Below are 17,496 nucleotides of genomic sequence, written 5' to 3' on the forward strand. Positions count from 1 at the left end.
GTCCCTACTTGATAACCTGGCTGCTGGCTGACTGAATTTCTTCTTTCTTTTGACACTCAGAATATTGACTTTCAGAGCTTGAAACAGTGTTGTAGTCAGCCCCAAACAAATAACTTGTTTTCTTTCTGGGTATCTGTCCAGTCTCAACAATTCTGAACTCTCTACCTTGGTAAGATCCCATGTGATAGTAATACAGGCAATTCCATTTTCAGTATTCTAAAATCCTTAGCAGTCTTACATGTATTTAGATTCCATTTGTTTAAACTTTAATAAAATATGGAGCATATCATGTCCACGTACATTACAAGTAGAACACATATGTACAGGACACCACAATATTACTAATAGTAGTTATCATTTCCTTCATATTGCTTCCCATCTTAACAGCTCTCGGAGGGGTAGCTAGGATATGGAGACTAACTGTAGCACTAGGTATCTTAACGTTGCTCTGAGGTAGATCAGCTGTAACAGTACAACTATGGGACCGCTGCAGAGACAATAATGAGATGTTATCTCTGATCTCCAAGGACAATCCTGACTCCAGAGTACAACTCTAGTTCTGTAACTGAACTCAAACTGCCCAGTGAACAATTTCAGCTGTAGTATCAGTTATGGCTAAAGGCATGTAGCAAGACTTCTAGTTGAATGCTTTCATATGATAGTTATAAATTTATCGCAACTAATATCTTTAATTACTCTTAAACTTTTCACTTCTATGTTTGTGCAGGAAGTGCTGGCAGCGCTGCTTGGAGGACGGCATTTAAGCTGCAGAAGTTGACATAAAGGTTTAGGTGGGCTGTTGGTATGGCCAGCAGATGGCAGTACTGATCTTTAGCTTTAGCGATTTTTTTCCCGTACCGTGGACTTGTAAATTGAGTTGGTCAGAGGTGAGGAGCCTGTGGCTACTGGATTCTGACTTCCTATTTAGCTTTTTTTGCCTTCCATTTAACAGAGCAAGTTAAGTGCTAGGAGAGACCCATGAGTAGGACAAAGGAATCTGTTTCTAGGACCTCAACTAGTGCTTGTGGTATACTATGGTGATTTCCACGTTTTGAGTTTTCTTTCTCAAGGTGGGTAGTCTTTGAAATATAGTCAGGGTAAAATCTTCTGGGTTGTTCTCTAAATTTTCTTTTTCCTTTTTTCTTTATCTACCTGAAAGGTAATCACAGAGTTGGAAGGGACCTTGACAGATCGTCTAGTCCAATCTCCCTGCCAGAGCAGGACCACCTAGAGTAGGTCACACAGGAACTCATCCAGGTGGGTTTTGAATGTCTTCAGAGAAGGAGATTCCACAACCCATCTGGGCAGCCTGTTCCAGTGCTCCCTCACCCTCACAATGAAGAAGCTTTTCCTTATGTTTCTTTGGAACCTCTTATATTCTAGCTTGTACCCATTGCCCATTGTCCTATCATTGGACATCACTGAGAACAGCCTGGCTCCATCCTCCTGACCACTGCCCTTTACATATTTATAAACATTACTGACATCACCCCTCAGTCTCCTCTTCTCCAAGCTAAAGAGCCCCAGCTCCCTCAGCCTTTCATCAGAAGGGAGATGCTCCACTTCCTTCATCATCTTTGTGGCCCTGTGCTGAACTCTCTCCAGCAGCTCCCTGTCCATCTTGAACCAGGGGCCCAGAACCAGACATGTATTCCAGATGTGGTCTCAGAAGGGCAGAGTAGAGGGGGAGGAACACCCCAGGATGCCATTGACCTTCTTGGCCATAAGGGCACATTGTTGACTCATGGTTATCCTGTTGCCCACCAGGACCCTCAGGTCTCTTTCTCCTACACTACTCTGTAACAGTTCATTCCCCAAGTATTCCCCCAGTGTTATGCTTTGCATTTTCCAAGTAAAAGAGGAACCTGAGTGACCTTTGCCAGAAAAAGGAGTGCTAGCAAGAACCCATAAAATGCAATGATCTTTAAATGGAATCGACTGGATATAATACACATTTGTGATGTTTGACTAGATACTTCCTTGGGACTGGTTTCTCTTGGCACAGCTAGATTTCTCATGACATAATCTCCAGTGGAATTTGAGGCTTCAGTGCTGAGGAGAAGAAAGGGCTCATAGATCCAGCATATGTAACTTGTGTTTCACTTTCCATGTGGAAGAGTCAAGAAAGTTTTCTTTGAAGGAGATGTGAAGGGTGTGTATCCAGAGGGGTGTAACAAAGCCTTGAGCTAATGTTGCTTGGTTTGTGCTGTAAGTACTGTGTGGAAGGATTTGGTGTGCCTTCTTTTTATTTTTTTTAAAGTACAATTTTTCAGGGAGATGTTGACCTCAAAGCTTTTTTTTTTTTTTGTGTGTGTATCCCCTAAAAGAATATTGAGTGGAACTTAAGAAGTGCTGATATTGAGGAGGTTCCTTTTGTAGCTATTTCCACCTTAGTCCCTTTTGAATAAGCTGCATTCAGTAGGGACAGAGCTGTAGAGGCAGAGCCTTAGGTCAGCAGAGTCAGGTATCAGATCTCTAGAAAGTTACTAAGAATGGTATCAGTGAATGTGCTCTATGTTTTCATCTTTCATTATGATACTACTTTTCTGGTCTCATATCCCTGAAACTGTTAAACCTTTTCTTTCATATTTTGGGCTTCGTTTACCTCCGGAAGGAACACTGCTAATAGATTTGTTTGGGGATATTCAGTGATGTGTTTAGAGCTAGTGGAATGGGGTTTTGTTTTTGTTTGTTTTGTTTTCTGGAGGCTTTCAACAAGACTGAAGTTGGACTTCAGGCATAAAGCATCACTGTGTGACTCAAGACCTTTATCTGTTGGATTGAAAACTGTGGTGTAGAATGCTTTTCTAGTACATCTGTAAAAAAAACCCAGTAAGTGTGTCGCCATACGACTGTTAAACTGGCAGATATTTAGTTACTTGGTAATGGAAAGGACAGTTATCCTTTAAAGTGACCAACTGTGATTCACCACCTGGAGAACTGTAGCTGGGACCTTTGCATGGAAGGTGTAGGTTTGGAGAGTGAGATGGTCTTGGCAAGCTTGGTCCAGGTTTTCCTGAGGATGTAACTCAGGATTCATGTTAAGAATCTAGGCAGTTTTATTTATCTGAGTTTCCAAAATATGTGGTGGAATGTATTTACCGACATACCTTTTGTATCCTAGGATGAATAAGAGGTGCATTGTTAATAAACTACAGTCTTAATTACAAACTTTGACATACTTTTGAAGATGACTCACCAAACCAAGTTATGTGGAATTCCCTAGACTGCTCTTATAGCTAACTGTTGAATTGATGGATTATGCTAGCTTTTGGAGGGGCATCCATGCAAGGAGAGAATAACAGGCCTGACTTGTGTCTGAAATACAACTGAAGAGAACATCAGGTCAGGAATAGCTTGTGCTCTCCGTGAGCCTTCCCCATTTTGCCAACTAAGGATGCCTCTCCCTCTGGCATCTGACTTTCAGTCCTTTCTGTCTGTGAACCACCTTGTGGGACAGAAAGAAGCATGGTGGACCTGTCTTGCTCGATGCCTGCAGACATATCGGGGACTTGACAAGGTGTGGGAATTTCATAGTGAAATGTCTCCTTGTTTTAGGAAGACTTCTCTCTAGTCTATAGATTAAAAAAAAAAAAGACCTAAGCCAAAGGCAAAACTGAGTTGGAAACTAAGTGTTCTGGTAAAGGGCTTATATTGGGATTGTGTGTAGACAACTTTTTTGGTAAGGGGAGGGCGATGGAGCTACAGTGCTGGCCCCTGTAAGTTCTTGAAACATCCCTCCAGCTCTGAGTTGGACCCACCTCCAGCTTGGCCAGGCCAATATGGTGCCTCTGTGATCACTATTTAAGAGTGAGGGAGGAGGTGTGCCATACCTGAGCAGCCCATAGCCTGTGGTGAGAAGGCAGCCTGTTCCTCTGCAACCCACTGAGAGTGCAATGTCGGGACTGAAAGTCATCAGCAGCTCCAGGAGGACCCCACAGCAGAGGGGTGGCTGTGCCTGAGGGCAGCCATGGAACAGACTGCACTGCGCTGGGGGCCAGCTGTGGAGGGAAACCCCCACAGGAAGCAGTGAGGAGCTACAGCCCTCAGGGCAAACCCATGTCTGAGAGGTCCGTACAGGACTGTTGGTACGAGGGCCCCTGTGCTGGAGCAGGAGAATGGCGAGGAGTTCTCCTCCCCTGAGGAGAAACAAGCAGCAGGGACCATTGGGAAAAGACTGACTGCACCCCCAAATCCCTGCCACCTTGCATCTCTGAGGGTAGAGGATCGTGTACTTGAGCCTGGGAAGAGGAGTGGGGGGAAGGTGGTCTTAAAGGGCTGCTCATACTCTTCATTGTCACCCCACTGTGTGTTGTTTTTGTGTTTATTATGGTTTTGGTTGCTGGTGAATTGAGTTAACTTTGTTTTCTTCCACAAGTCAAGTAGTCTTGTCTCTTTTGCCTAGGACCATATCTGGTGAGGAATCCCTCCCCGACCTTGGGAATTTCCATGGTTTACCTTTTTCTCTTCCCCATCTCACCACAGGTAGCAGGGAGAGTGAACAAGCAGCTGTATGGTCCTTGTGCCCAGCTGGGCCTAAAAGCATGGCAGAGCTCAAGGTGCAGCAGCTAAGGGAGGCTTTCCAGAGAGACACGAGAGTTTCCCATAATGGTGTGGCAGGCAGCTGGGCTTCACGGCAGCTGCCATCTTGCTGACTGAACTCCGCTCCCTCAGCCTCCCATCACACCGTCCTCCAGTAGCCAGCTTCCTAATTAGCACTGGCTCCACTGGGATATTTACCTCTTCTGTGCTTGGTTCATGTGATTTCCAAAGGATTCAGGTGCTTGCTTTGAGCCAAGGAATTCACATTACCTCACAGGCTGCGCTCACACTAGAGCCGGCCAAGCCAGCTGCCCCTTGCAGTAACCCCTGCCTGACAGGCCTCTGCTTCTTAGGGAGCATTACTTCTGCATGGACACCTGGGGTCAGGCTACAACCACTGCGCATGGAAGCTGTGGAACGGTGTTTTTCGCTAGATGTTCCTGCTGGACTTTGGACCAGTAGACAGTGCATCAAGCCAAGAGAATTTCTGCCGTTTCCTTGCTTTTTAATTAAGGCAAACGGACAGAATTACTGGAGAGGTCTGTCTGTATATGTCTTTTAGTAGAAATGTATTGCCTATATAGACACCTGTTACCTGATTTTAGCCTTAATTTTTCCTCCGTAAAATGGAGTAGTTGGGCCACAGACTGCTACTGTTCGAGAGTTGTAAGGAAGCCTACTATTTAATAGATAAGCAATATAAATATCTCTTGTACCACATGTATTTAAGTCATGGTCTAGTGATATGCTTTAAATCTCCTTCCCACGGTAGATACCTAGGTGCTTGTCTCTGGTATAGGATGTTGACTCTTAGGGTCCTTGGATGAGGGTTTGATTTGAACAACCTCCTCTTTTTGAGCTTTCTCATAACTGTTCTTTTGTTTGAGAGTTGTGTAAAAAGGACAGGAGAAAATGGCTCCCATAGCAATATTTTTGTACCTTGCAGTGGTGTAGTTAGAATGTTGACATAGCATATCACTATTTTCCAGCAAAAAATGTCTTTTGCTAGCTTCAGCAACCTGTCTTCTTGATAAGATATTTAGGAAATTCTGAAGATAGCTAAATACTGAGTAGTAAATTAATTTTTTATCTCTTTTGTAGACCCCTTGGCATCTTTCATGTTCTCAGATTATTCCTTGCATCCCCCTGCCCCCACCTAATCCTTTGAGTCTGTGTTTTGGTAGCGGTATGTGATCTACCCAGACATAGCATGTCTCTGGGAATAACTACATGACCCTACTGTTGCACTCGACAGGGTTGGTGTACTAAAGAATCAGGACGGGCAACTCTTGATGACAGTACTCACAATGAGAAACTAGAGAATATGAGAAACAGAATAGAAGACATTCACTGAATCATGGAGTAGCTGAGGTTCGAAAGGACCTCTGGAGGTCATTGGATCCTACCCCTCTTGCTTAAGCAGGGCTCCGTAGTTGCCCAGGGCCATGTCCAGATGGCTTTTGAATGTCTCCAAGGAGAGAGACTTTACAACTTCTCTGAGCAGCCTGTGACAGTGCTCCGTAACCCTCATAGTGTTTCCTTATGTTCCATAGGTTCAAAACACTGTTAATAGCAGTGCATAAGTTGAAAACTTCCAAATTCGTTACGAAAAGATAAAAAAGAAAAATAAGGTGGGTTTTTTTTTTCTTTCTTCTATCCATGCAGGCATCTGGTAAAACTGCTCCTGGATCTTGTTCTTTAACATAGAACTGCTGGAATAATTTATTCAGCATTGGTTAGAGAAACTGCCATTATAGAGATGTCACTAAAGCTCCTTTTAATGTTTAATAATTCCCTTAAAAGCTTTGGCTCCTGTTCATACTCACTTGCTAACTGATGTGTCAGGTGGATGCTGTGGAAAATACTCATGGAGATAGGGGGATTGTGATGGTCTCTAGACTTCTGTCTTGTGTACTACAAGGGAACTAGGTCCCAGGTGGCATTTTGGAGGCCAGACCTTGATAGTATTAAAAATGAAAATATCTGTGGTTCTTCTCTACCAGTTCTAGTCCATTGAACAATTCCCCTAGGTCATATTGTTTCTTTTCTTAGTTCCCTAAACAGCATGACAGCTAATAGACTGACAGGGAAGTCAAAGTCTAATGCCATGGGGACGGGAGGGAAAGGAGACTGAGAAAGAGACTCCAAGGATAAAATGTGAGGAGCATGCTTATAGAAACACTTCAGTTGTTATTTCCAGGGTATGTAGGCAGGAACTTGATGTGCAGTCTTGGAAAAAAATACCATAACGTGTGCTTTTTCTGTAGCACTTGTTTGAGAGAGATGAACTATTCTTTCCTTCTTCCCACTTCCAGAGCTTTTCTCTCCTTCTCCTTTCCCAGGCCCTGGCTAGATGTCTCAAGCATTCCAGAGCTGCCAAGTTTCGTGCAAAACCATGTAACATCTTATGTAAATATTTAGTGATCTAGTGTATGTATTTCCAAAAAATGACCTGCATATGACAAACTTTACCTCCATGATTAATTAATTTCCTGAAGTAGTGCTGGGAATAAGGCAAAAAGCACTGTGCAACTGCTTGGATAGTGTCCTGCCTAAATGTGTATCAGTAAGAGGGTAGATTGTTTGGGTTAAAGCAGTATAGTGGTGTGGGTGTAGGAAAGGACTGACTGCAGCCCTCATCACTGCCACCTGCACTGCTTATAAGGGGAAGAGGTAATGAAACTGGGAAGAGAGGAAGGGTAGGGGAAAGGCGAATTCAAAGAACTGGTTGCACTTCCATGATTTGCCCTACTCTGTAGCTTTTCTGTTCAGTGTATCTGTTTGTTATATTTTAGTTTGAGGCGGAGTAAATGAAGTTTTGTTTTTTCCCCCAAGTTAAGTGGCCTGGTCTGTTTTGTACAAGACCATAAGTGGCAATTAAGCCCTTCCTGTCGTTTGGGAGTTCCAAGGTCTGTGGTACTTAAGTCTAATTGTGGTCTTTTGTCCCTGGATGGGCCTCAACCATGACAGTGGATTAGGGACCAACTGAAGTTTGTCATGGTTTAGTGGGTTTGGAGATTTCTAGAGATAAGTGTGGGCTCTGACATGTTGTGTAGATTGCTATGTCAACAGGGGAAAAAAAGGGGCTTGCATGTCATTTGTGGACTATGTGGCCTATTGAAGATGCAGCTTAAGCTTACTTATTAGGCTTATAGTGAACTGTTACAAGATGAGGAGGGAAAGAGGGTAGTAATCTGTCAGTATCTGAATTCCAAAAGTAGTTTTTAACAGGCAAAGTCTGAAGCACAACAGGGAAGCAGAGAGCTGGGATGCCTCTAGGTGGTGTACTGTTAGTCAAGTTTGAGAGTACTTCTGGAATATCAAGGAATTAGTAAGGATTTCTCCCTTGATTTTTGTCTTCCTGCTGCCCAAGCCACATGCTGCCACTATTGCTGCACTAGTGCTTGCTTTTGGTTGCTCTTTCCCCCTCTCTGATCCAAGAGTAAGTGCAACCAGGGGGAAGGCAAGTGTGCTGTCATTGAAGGTGAGCTCTGTAGCAGTGTGCAGTTGCTGGTAAAGGGAGCCAGTTGTTGCCTTCATCTGAGTTGGCATGTGCCTGTGTGACTTGGCTGTGTCCAGTCTCCCACAATATTTCTGTTTGGAAGCTTTTGGAATCTAATCTCTTATATATCATGTTAGTAAGGGTCCTTAATTTTTTTTAACTTATCCCTTTCCTCAGATTTTAAAAAGACAAGATTAATTAAAGGGGAGGATCTTTGAGAAAATGAGAGTGCAGTAAGGCCAGGAAAACAAGTTAATAAAGGGTATCCGGGATATTAACAATTTTTGTTCCATTTATACAGTGAATAGAAGCAGTATCTGACATCAAGACAGAAGAACTTCTTCCTATGTCCTTGCTGCTGTGCGCTATATTTGAGTAATACATATCACAGAGGTGACCCAGGTTAATACTGTGATAGCAGACTGTTCATCCTGCATTCTTTGCTTATCTCCTGCACTCCCAAGTCCATTGGCAAGTGAAAGAATTCAGTCAACATAGGAGAAATTCTACTTTGAAAACTTTGTGCTTAGAACCTGCATTATGGAGAAAGCAAATCTGAATTCAGGCCAAAACAGAGTTGATATCCTTCTGATATGGAACAGATATCCATTACTTTTCTTGATTGCCTCTATAATATTTCACATTGTTAACAAGAAGAACCGTTACTTTAGATGAGATGGGATCAGAATGCACTGAAATGGCAGGAAACCTTCCTATCTGACTACTACTAGAAGATTTCACCTCTTCCTAACTTGTTTTTATTTCGTTTGACAAGTCCTACAGGAAAAAAAATTCTAAGAGTTCAAAGTAATGTGGATATGGTTGTTGAACCATTCAGGCCCCACAAACTTAACTACCAAGAATACACAGCAGTGTTAAGTGGATTAGGTCTCTGTGTTACAAAGTCTACGGAGTAGTCCGGAAATTGGACAGGATGAAATCACAGTGGGGGAACATAAGATTTGCTTGAAGCAGAGCAAAAAGAGGTGGTGTTAATGACAAGAATGTAATGTTTTGAAGAGTTTCACACGATAAAATAGTCTCTTTTGACTGAAGATATGCCTCTGCATGGGTACAGTCCAGCCTCCTCCACTTTAGGAATACTTTTGGATCCTGGCTGATTGCAGTCTCCCACATAGCAGCATCCACAAGTAATGCTTTGGCTAGGAAGCTGTCTTATCCTGGCAATGATGGCCTGGCCTGTTATTTGTGCCTTCATCACTCTTTGGCTGGATTATAGCAATATGAGATACCTGGGCGTAAAGCCTTTAGTACTTAGGAAAATAGCTCGTGCAGAATGTTGCAAGCACGTGCCTGTGGTAAATTGTGTTACTGGGAAAATATCAGGCTTGTCCTTTGTTTTCTGTGCCACCTTAGTGTGTAGATTCTAAATTACTTTTAAAATCTTGTCCCTTATCTTTGATAGGTCGACTATTTTATTCTTAGAAGGGTCTACAACACTGGAAATGAGAGGGGCCCCAAAATGAAATCATACTCTAAAAGACTGTAAGATTTCTCAAGAGTTTATTCTAATCACAGAAAATTTTGCAAGCATTGAAATTTTCCTACTTTCCACTCTTTCTGTAAGGCCTGTTCCTATGACCTTAGGGTCTCTAAAAATAACCTGTACATTTCTGTTGAAGCAAGACATTCTGTAGCATGCAAGTCTTTTGTCTTTCTTGGAGAGAACAAGTGTCATGGATGAGTAGACTTGTTACTGCAGTGCAAAAAAGAGACAGTGAAGTATTGTACAAAAAGCTGTAGTACTATGGAGTGTTAAAGGTAACCGTAACTGACATGTCAGTGGTAGCAATGCTTTTCCATCTCAATCAAGTGCAAAACAGAGTATAAGGGCTGGGGGCTATTGCCAATGTTGTGATCTGTCACAATTGTAACATCCTGAAGTTACTGACAGAGGCTTGGGAGTAACTTGAATTTTCCGTTTACAGTCTTGCTCTTGGCGTGAAGCTATCAGGGCTGTCCAACCAGCTCTTGGAGAATGTATGTTAAGCTGGCATTTGATTCTGTTGTTTTAAAGGTTGGGGTTTTTTGGTAGAAGATTTGAGTCATTTAATGTTTTATGGTTTTTGATGCATTGCTCAACACCATCATATCCGTTAAGATTACAGTAATCCTAGCAGAAGAGACAGTTTGTATACTGAGAGCTTTGTAACACATTGAAATCCTTTCTGAATAGCTTTTCATGGAAATCCGAGTTCTACAGGCATGGAGCTCAGATCACCTAATAGTTAAGTCCTTGTAGAGGAAACTAAAGCAAGTACTTGCAAGGCAACGAAATACTGTTGTTCAGAAGTATTGTCTATGTGTTCCAGAAGTTCATATCCTCATATTTCTGAGTATGTGCATAATTAAATCAGAAGCTGATAAGCATGGTGAACCTAATTGCCCTGTGCTTCAGAGTATTGAGGGAACTATAACTTTGTGAAGTACCTTACTGCTTGTGCTCAGTATCTTCCAGGATCTGTCTGAAAGCATGTTATCAACAAATGCTGCCAATAAATGATTATTAAGGTGTGGAGATAGTGAAATCATAATTAAGGAAAAAAAATACATGATAGGGCTGTTGTCACTATTTTCAAAACAGAAGTGATAAATCCAGGAAACTTACAGTTAAAGTGAAAAGAAAATCAAAGACTTTAAGCTGTGGAAATATGTGGAAAAGGGATGCAAACTTCCAAACTGTTTTTGGTTGCCAGCTGCTCTGACTTTGTGTGTAATTAAAGCTCAGAAAAATGCAGTGCAAAATATTTTAAACTTCTTTTAACCCTGCTGTTCAGAGCTAGTTACATTGTTTTTCCTGTTTCCACTTGTGTATTTCAGGATAGATTTAATCTAATGAGCAGCATCTTAATGGATTTGCTGATACAGCTCTTGTGGAGATAGAGATATTTCTCAAAAAGGGTACCAAGTGAGGGCAGTAGTGTCATCGTTGTCACTGAGAAATGAGGATTTTTTTTTTTTTTGCAGCTCTTTCTAAGGGAAGGATTTTTTTAATGTAGTTTGTGAGATGTCCTTGTGTAGTTCAGCTTCTTCTGAACTATGGAAAATAATAGGAGAAGGATGAAAAGCGATGGCTATTAATAAAGCAAACTGGGATGCGTCCTTTTCTGCACACTAACTTCGTTGCACAGCCACATGCCTCAAATTTCCCTCTTTCCATTTATTTTTCTTGAACACTGCCTCCCTTTTCCTGCTTTGAGGCTTCAACCATATCTACTCCCCTTCTCTTGCAATTAACCCTGCTCGTCTTGGGCTTACTTTCCCTTTTCCCAGGGCTTCTTAGGATAGCATATATCTGACTTCTCCTTTACCCTTTCATTTTCTTCATTATCACCTTTGAGACATTGGCATCTTAAGCTTTTGTGGTATAGTAAGATGGTTAGAGTAAAGAAGATGTTTTTTCTCCCTTTTTTTTGGTATATGTGTGTTTTTGAACCAGAACATGCTTGCTGTTATGAGGTATGGTGGTAAGCAGTGGTTCATTCTAGTTGTTCAGCCAACTAGTTGGCCTGGCTTCTGCCCTTGATCTTGGTTTTATTTATTTTTCTCAAAAAATAAGAAACAAGAAAATGTGTGTAAGTATATAAAATATATGTAAGAAATACGAAAACTATTGTAGGTCTCTTCCAGATGGAACTGTTCTATTACATTCTACATAACGTGATGGCATATCCTTGTCTGGATGCAGGATTTTGCAAATGTTTCCACAAATACTATTATCCTCTGCTTAATGTTGGATATTGTTTTAAATTTATGTTTTTAAGTTTTATGCCCTACTCCTAATATGAAGGCACTACCCTCTTTGTGTTGTGATTATGCATCGTAACACTCTTCTGTTATGTCTGAAGGAGGACAGAGCTGCATCTGAGTGAAAGTTAATTAGTTTTTTCTATATTTGCTCAAGTGACTGTTCAGTCAGATATGTGATGTGTTCTGAATTGCCTGTGGCCACATAATTTGTGGAGCAGATCAAGTAGAGTGGCTGAAGTATGCAACTGAGCAGGTGATGTGCAGTGCATCCTTAGATTGACGAAGGCTGGTCATGTAGCTACACCTGTAGAAAGCAACTTTTGCACAAGGTGTGATTTTGAACACTTCAAACTGGCATGGCTATGAAGAGAAACAGTCTTGTATTCTTCCTGGCTGCTGTTCCCTTCTTTGTGTTGATACTTTCCTTTCCTGGCAGTTATATGATCAGTTCCCTTCTGGCTGCACAGTGAAAAGTGGAATGAAGGGGTAGCATAGACAACTGTACTAGCAGCTCCCAGAAGCTCTTTCCCCTCTCCAGAAGCTTGTATTGTTTCATCATTCATTCAACTCCTTCTTAAAGAGGTATGCCGTTGCTAAGATTGCTGTTTAAATTGCTTCAGTGCAATTTTGTGCTGTATTCCTGTGTTCATGTAGGGGCTTGTGGTGTCCACTGTATTGTGTCACCACAAGCATTTCTTTACCCACGCAGCGAACTGATCTGATCTGATAAACAGCGAAAAAGACTGAGTTTAGATGACTTGCTTTGCAGGACGGATACTCTTATGCAGGATAGACAACTTAGATCAGCTACCAGATCCAGCTACTACCTTTGTCCTTTCACTCCCTTCTCCCTCTCCCATCCACTTCCCTCTACCTACTCTCAACATAGAACCAAAAAAAAAAATCCCTAGACACTTTGCAAACAAAAATCCTGGACTGTTTTTTCAATTTAATCAATTGTTTGATTCATTTCAGCACAATTTTATGGTAGTGTTTGGCTAAGGGCATCGTGATGGGGTTCTTGGTTACATTACAGGTAATGCCTTTTAATTACCACTGTTGCCACTGTTTCCATAATAAACAGGCTGGTTTTACTAGTATCATTGGTTGTAACAGTGTTCATATGGAGCCTAAATAAGCTTGTAGCAGTGTCTTGCTCCTAATTGCGATTTGTTTTTTTTTTTTTTCCCCCCCACAGTCCCTTTCTTTCTACACAACTAGGTGATATCTTTGACATATGGAAGGGTTGCATAGACCCTGAAAATGACAGCACCTTGGAGCAAATGCTGCCTTTTTGAATGAATTGGTCTGGCCTATAGGTTGCAGCTGTTTTCCTGGATGTCTCTTGAGAAAGAGAATTGGCAGTTGTAGGCTGTGTACTTGTTTTGACATCGGCCTTTCCTAAGGCATCCTTGAAGTACACAAAAGTTGGTGAGACTTCATGATAAAAACTGTGACCTACATATGTATTGTGATGATTATGAATGTATGTATTTCCCTAGACCAGTGGGTCTTAGATATCTATAGTAGGTCCTATTGTGAAACCGAAGGGATTTTGACACTGTCTAAAGTGAAGTGGCCTGTTGGCTGCAGTGCCTAAGGAACACATATGAGAAAATATGTGCCTAACATGGTATGTAAGCTTTTAGGCTGTGAAAACTCCCAGGACAACAAATGGAACTCCCTGCTGTAAGACACTGAAAAAGAGACTAAATGTACCTGGATGTGACCCTTGAGAATAAGCTGTTATTTATTGTGAGGAGAGATTGCATTATAATGTCTCATTGCATGCATTCTTTCCCTGGCTGCTGCTATTGACTCGTCTGTGTAGTGGGTTGTATTTAGTAAGCATGTCACTTGTTGAAGAAATACAGTGAATCTTTATCCTTCTCTGCAGATTTGCAACAGTGAGGTATGACCAAGCATCCAAGAACATTAAAAACCAGTTCATGCATCTGACCAACTACAGTGTCAACAAGAAGAGTGGAAATTATGTCAGGTATTTGCCTGGAAAATGGAACTTCATCTCTAGAGACTGGGTCAATTTACCTAAGTTGATCTTAGGCTGGTGCAAGTCCATAGAGGTAGGTCAGTGGTGTCAACTTGCTGCTTTCATTTATTTTTAGCTGTGATGACCCTGAAGTAGAGGATTATGGAAACAAGTGGAGCATGAGTGCAGTGCTGAGGTACTTAAAACAGGAGGGGAGAGACACTGCAGGTCAGTACAGATCTTGTTCTTCTATTCCTTTGTTATCTTAATCATCTTGCTAGTGCAACTCCTAAGAAGTCAGGGAAGAGCCCCAGCGAGTCCCATTTAGCACCAGAGCAGGATGGAGGGAAGCATTGCTCCTTACAGCTTACTCACTAGAGCTGTGCATTTATTCTCTGTCCCCAGAGATGAGTCCTGTCCCCAGAGATGAGACCTACCCCCTCCCTTTTGCAAAGATATTCTGAGGCTTTCTCAGGGTGTGTTTCTTAATATTTTGCCTACATTTCCCGTTTCTTAAGGTCATTCCATTCCTTCTAAAAGCTTCCCTCCCTCTGCTGCTCCCATGGCCTGTTCAGTCTGATGAGTGACCAACCTCTGGAGAACTGTGCCAGTTTGAATGACTCTTGGATGTGGTGTCATCTTTCCATGGCTCAGGTTTTTGCTGAGTGTTTTCATTTCAGTCTGTATTTCATATAAAATACTCCCTCTTCCACACTTTTGCCAGGTCTGCTGAGAGTAAATGCATCTGCAGAGCAGAATCCATATATATCCTTTAAGGGATAAATTACTTGTGATACTGAGGCATCAGTAACACTACTGACAACAGATATATCCATATTGCAACTGTTGCCCAAGAACACTTAGATGTTGGAGGAAGGAATTTGAATCTGACTTTCAGATGGAAGTAGACTTTTCTGCCCATCATGTTGTGTGCATGGCTGTCTAGTCACTCGCACCATTGGTTTCAGTAAGCTGTGTATGCATAGGTATTTTTATTGATACATTTCCACACCCCATCCCAACCTAAAGTATAAAACATACACTCTTCATTATTATGTAAACTGCTGAGCAATGCAAGCAGGTTTCTCTATCCGTTACAAGGCTTCTTGCACTTTTCTCTGTTGTATCTTGTTCTGGCCATAGGAAGGTGGAATGCTGGCTGAAAAATGCTGACCTTGTCTGGACCGGCAAGATTTTTGTGCTCTGAGATGTTTATGTGCTCTTAGACATTTCCATGCTGTGTTGCTTCCACTTAGTTGTCTTCTGGCATTGACCTTCCCTTCTGAATTTCCTTGCATGCTCCTCTGTAATTATTCAGATCCCTGTGTGTTATCATTTGAGCATGACAACTAGTAATCATAGGCCTAAATTGATCTCTTAGTCAAGTGGTTAATACTAGATGTTCTTTGGGACAGGGATTACCAAATGTCTGTGTGAGTTTACTGGAGGTCCAGTTTACTTGTACTCTCTTTGAAGAGTGGGGAAGGCTGTCCTATCATCCCTACTGACTTTTCAGACTAGGACTCCAATGTGTGTTCATTCCCTCCTCCTGTCACTGTTGTGTGTCCTTCCAAACAGAAACTTAAGTCTGGTGTTCCTTCTGTTGCATGACTCATCCTGAGCCCAGTATAGAATCCAGGTCTGCATCTAATGTGCATCTTTTCTTGCCTTTCGCTTCCTCTGTCAGCTCAGATTCCTGTTCCTGAGCAGTGTTTACAGGCTCCTAAAGCAGCTGAAGAGAGCTTCCTTACTGAAACTGCAGATTATCTATAGGTCAGCAGGACTGGGAGCTGTCACCAAATGATGTAATTTTGAAATGATTTGTGAATCATGGTATGTGAACAGCTGCTGTAAAGGAAGATGCAACATCACAGAACAATGATGTCATAAAATTCCACGAGAAAAAAAATCTGTATCTCAGTGGCTTACTCTCTGTAGTTTAAGGGCTTATCTCACTAACCCACTCTTGTTTAATCCTTCCTAATATGCTGAGTGGGTGGATATCAGACTCCAGCTGACTTGGGCTGATGTGCTTGCCACATGCTTCTGCTTACTGGCACTGTACATTTACTCACTTTCATCATTCTCATTTGTGAGTATTTTGGCATTAGATTACTTATGCATGTATTTATGTACTTTTGTTTGTGTGCATTTCCAAACATCACTGCTTTGCCATCCGTAGGCTCTCACATGCTTTGATTCACAGAGATCTGTCCATGTGCATATTCTCATTTTTTCTAGATATTATGTGCTACTTCACAATCTACTTATCTGCTTTTTCTCTTTTTTTTTCCCCCTCCTCCCCTCCTTGCAGCACTGATGGCCAGTGTGGAGGATCTGATTATCAAGACTGTAGTTTCTGCTGAGCTGGCCATTGCCACAGCTTGTAAAACATTTCTTTCACATCGTGGCAGCTGCTTTGGTAAGGCACTGGGAACATGTTTTTTGATTGGTTCTTGAATGCTATTTGAAACTTAGCAGAAAACAGAAGCGTATATTCCCTATTGTAAGGAAACTGGATACTGTTTGGGACTTTTTTTCTTGGTATAGGCCTCTGAGGGCAGGGGAAGTGAATCACAGTTGCCCTGGTGCCAGTGTTGTTCGTCAGAATCTCATGCTAGAAAATGTGAAGATGAAAAGGGACTTGAAAGGGAATCTGAGTGCAGGGAAGTTGAAGTTACTGCCCCACTAGTGTCCTGTGAAGGATGGCTCTGGATGATTGAACGTCTCTTTAGAGCATTTCTTATTTTCTTTTGAGCCATTTCGCGCAATGTACTTCTGAATTGTTGTCCTACGTGCGTCTGAGGACTGGGAGGAATGTGTAATGCAGTGCCTGGTCTGACGGTGATGGTCAGTGCTTCAGCTTGTGCTTCTGCGAGAGCACCGCATGGTGGCGTCAAAGCCTGCTTCTGGCAGAGGCTGGATGCAGCGCTATGTCCTGGCAAAGGGATTTGAGAACTGGCTGGCAAAACAGATGCTGGGATGAGGTCCAGAAGGCAGCGGCTGGTACCAGTGTGCCTTCTCCCGCTTTCCAGTGGCTGCTTCCCAGCCTTCCCTAAAGAGGCCTCCTCCTGCTTTTAGCCGCCCTTTGCTCATGTGGGTACACACACTAAGTCAGAGGCTTGAGGCAGGGGAAATTAATTTAGAATTGGTTTTGGTCAGTGCTTAAACCAAAGACCAAGTTTGGCTTAAGCTACTCTTAATCTGTTTGTAGGTATTGTGGCTTATATTTAAACTGTAACAGGTAAATCCATTTGTGGGGTCCTTGCATTGCACTTGAGTATTGACAGTCGTAGAGCTTTCAACACTAACATAAATGCTGTCATCTTTGGGTTTTCAGGGGTGATGAGACAGTCAAGAATCAAGGAGGAGCCATGTCTCCTGTCAAACTAGCCTTAACTAATTTCTGGCCTTAACTTCTCTTGTCTGACACCATGAGGTTGAAGTTGGAAAACCTTGGCATACACAAGGATTTATGAGTTAGATAACAGTTTTAGTGAAGTGACAGTCTATCAGCTACTAAGAAACATCAACAACTGGATTGAAGAAAAGAAAGACACACCAAAAAACTTTTTAACAGCCTCTTTTTTTTGGTTCTCCCTCTTCCTGCTGTAGTTGTCTCTAGATTACACTGAGCTGTGCATGTGGAAACTAATGTTCTTCATGTACTTTCTACTGGGCCTGGCTCCGA

General features: G+C 42.1%; 1 protein-coding gene across 9 annotated transcripts in view; it reads left to right on the forward strand.

Annotated features, from left to right (window-relative positions):
- The window catches only part of TTLL5 (tubulin tyrosine ligase like 5), a 140,974-nt gene that overhangs the window by 12,407 nt on the left and 111,071 nt on the right, over positions 1 to 17,496 (forward strand). For 8 of the 9 annotated variants that reach the window (XR_009818935.1, XM_061998318.1, XM_061998321.1 and 5 more), the window contains 3 exons: positions 13,713 to 13,814; positions 13,942 to 14,033; positions 16,120 to 16,227. Coding sequence is in view for 8 of the 9 variants with exons in the window: in XM_061998318.1 (XP_061854302.1) it covers positions 13,713 to 13,814; positions 13,942 to 14,033; positions 16,120 to 16,227 (302 nt within the window). In the remaining variant the exon portion in view is untranslated. The remainder of the gene's footprint in view (positions 1 to 13,712; positions 13,815 to 13,941; positions 14,034 to 16,119; positions 16,228 to 17,496) is intronic. The other variant, XM_061998322.1, reaches the window with a different exon arrangement.

Source organism: Colius striatus, chromosome 6 (assembly GCF_028858725.1).
Source record: "Colius striatus isolate bColStr4 chromosome 6, bColStr4.1.hap1, whole genome shotgun sequence".
Lineage (NCBI taxonomy): Eukaryota > Metazoa > Chordata > Aves > Coliiformes > Coliidae > Colius > Colius striatus.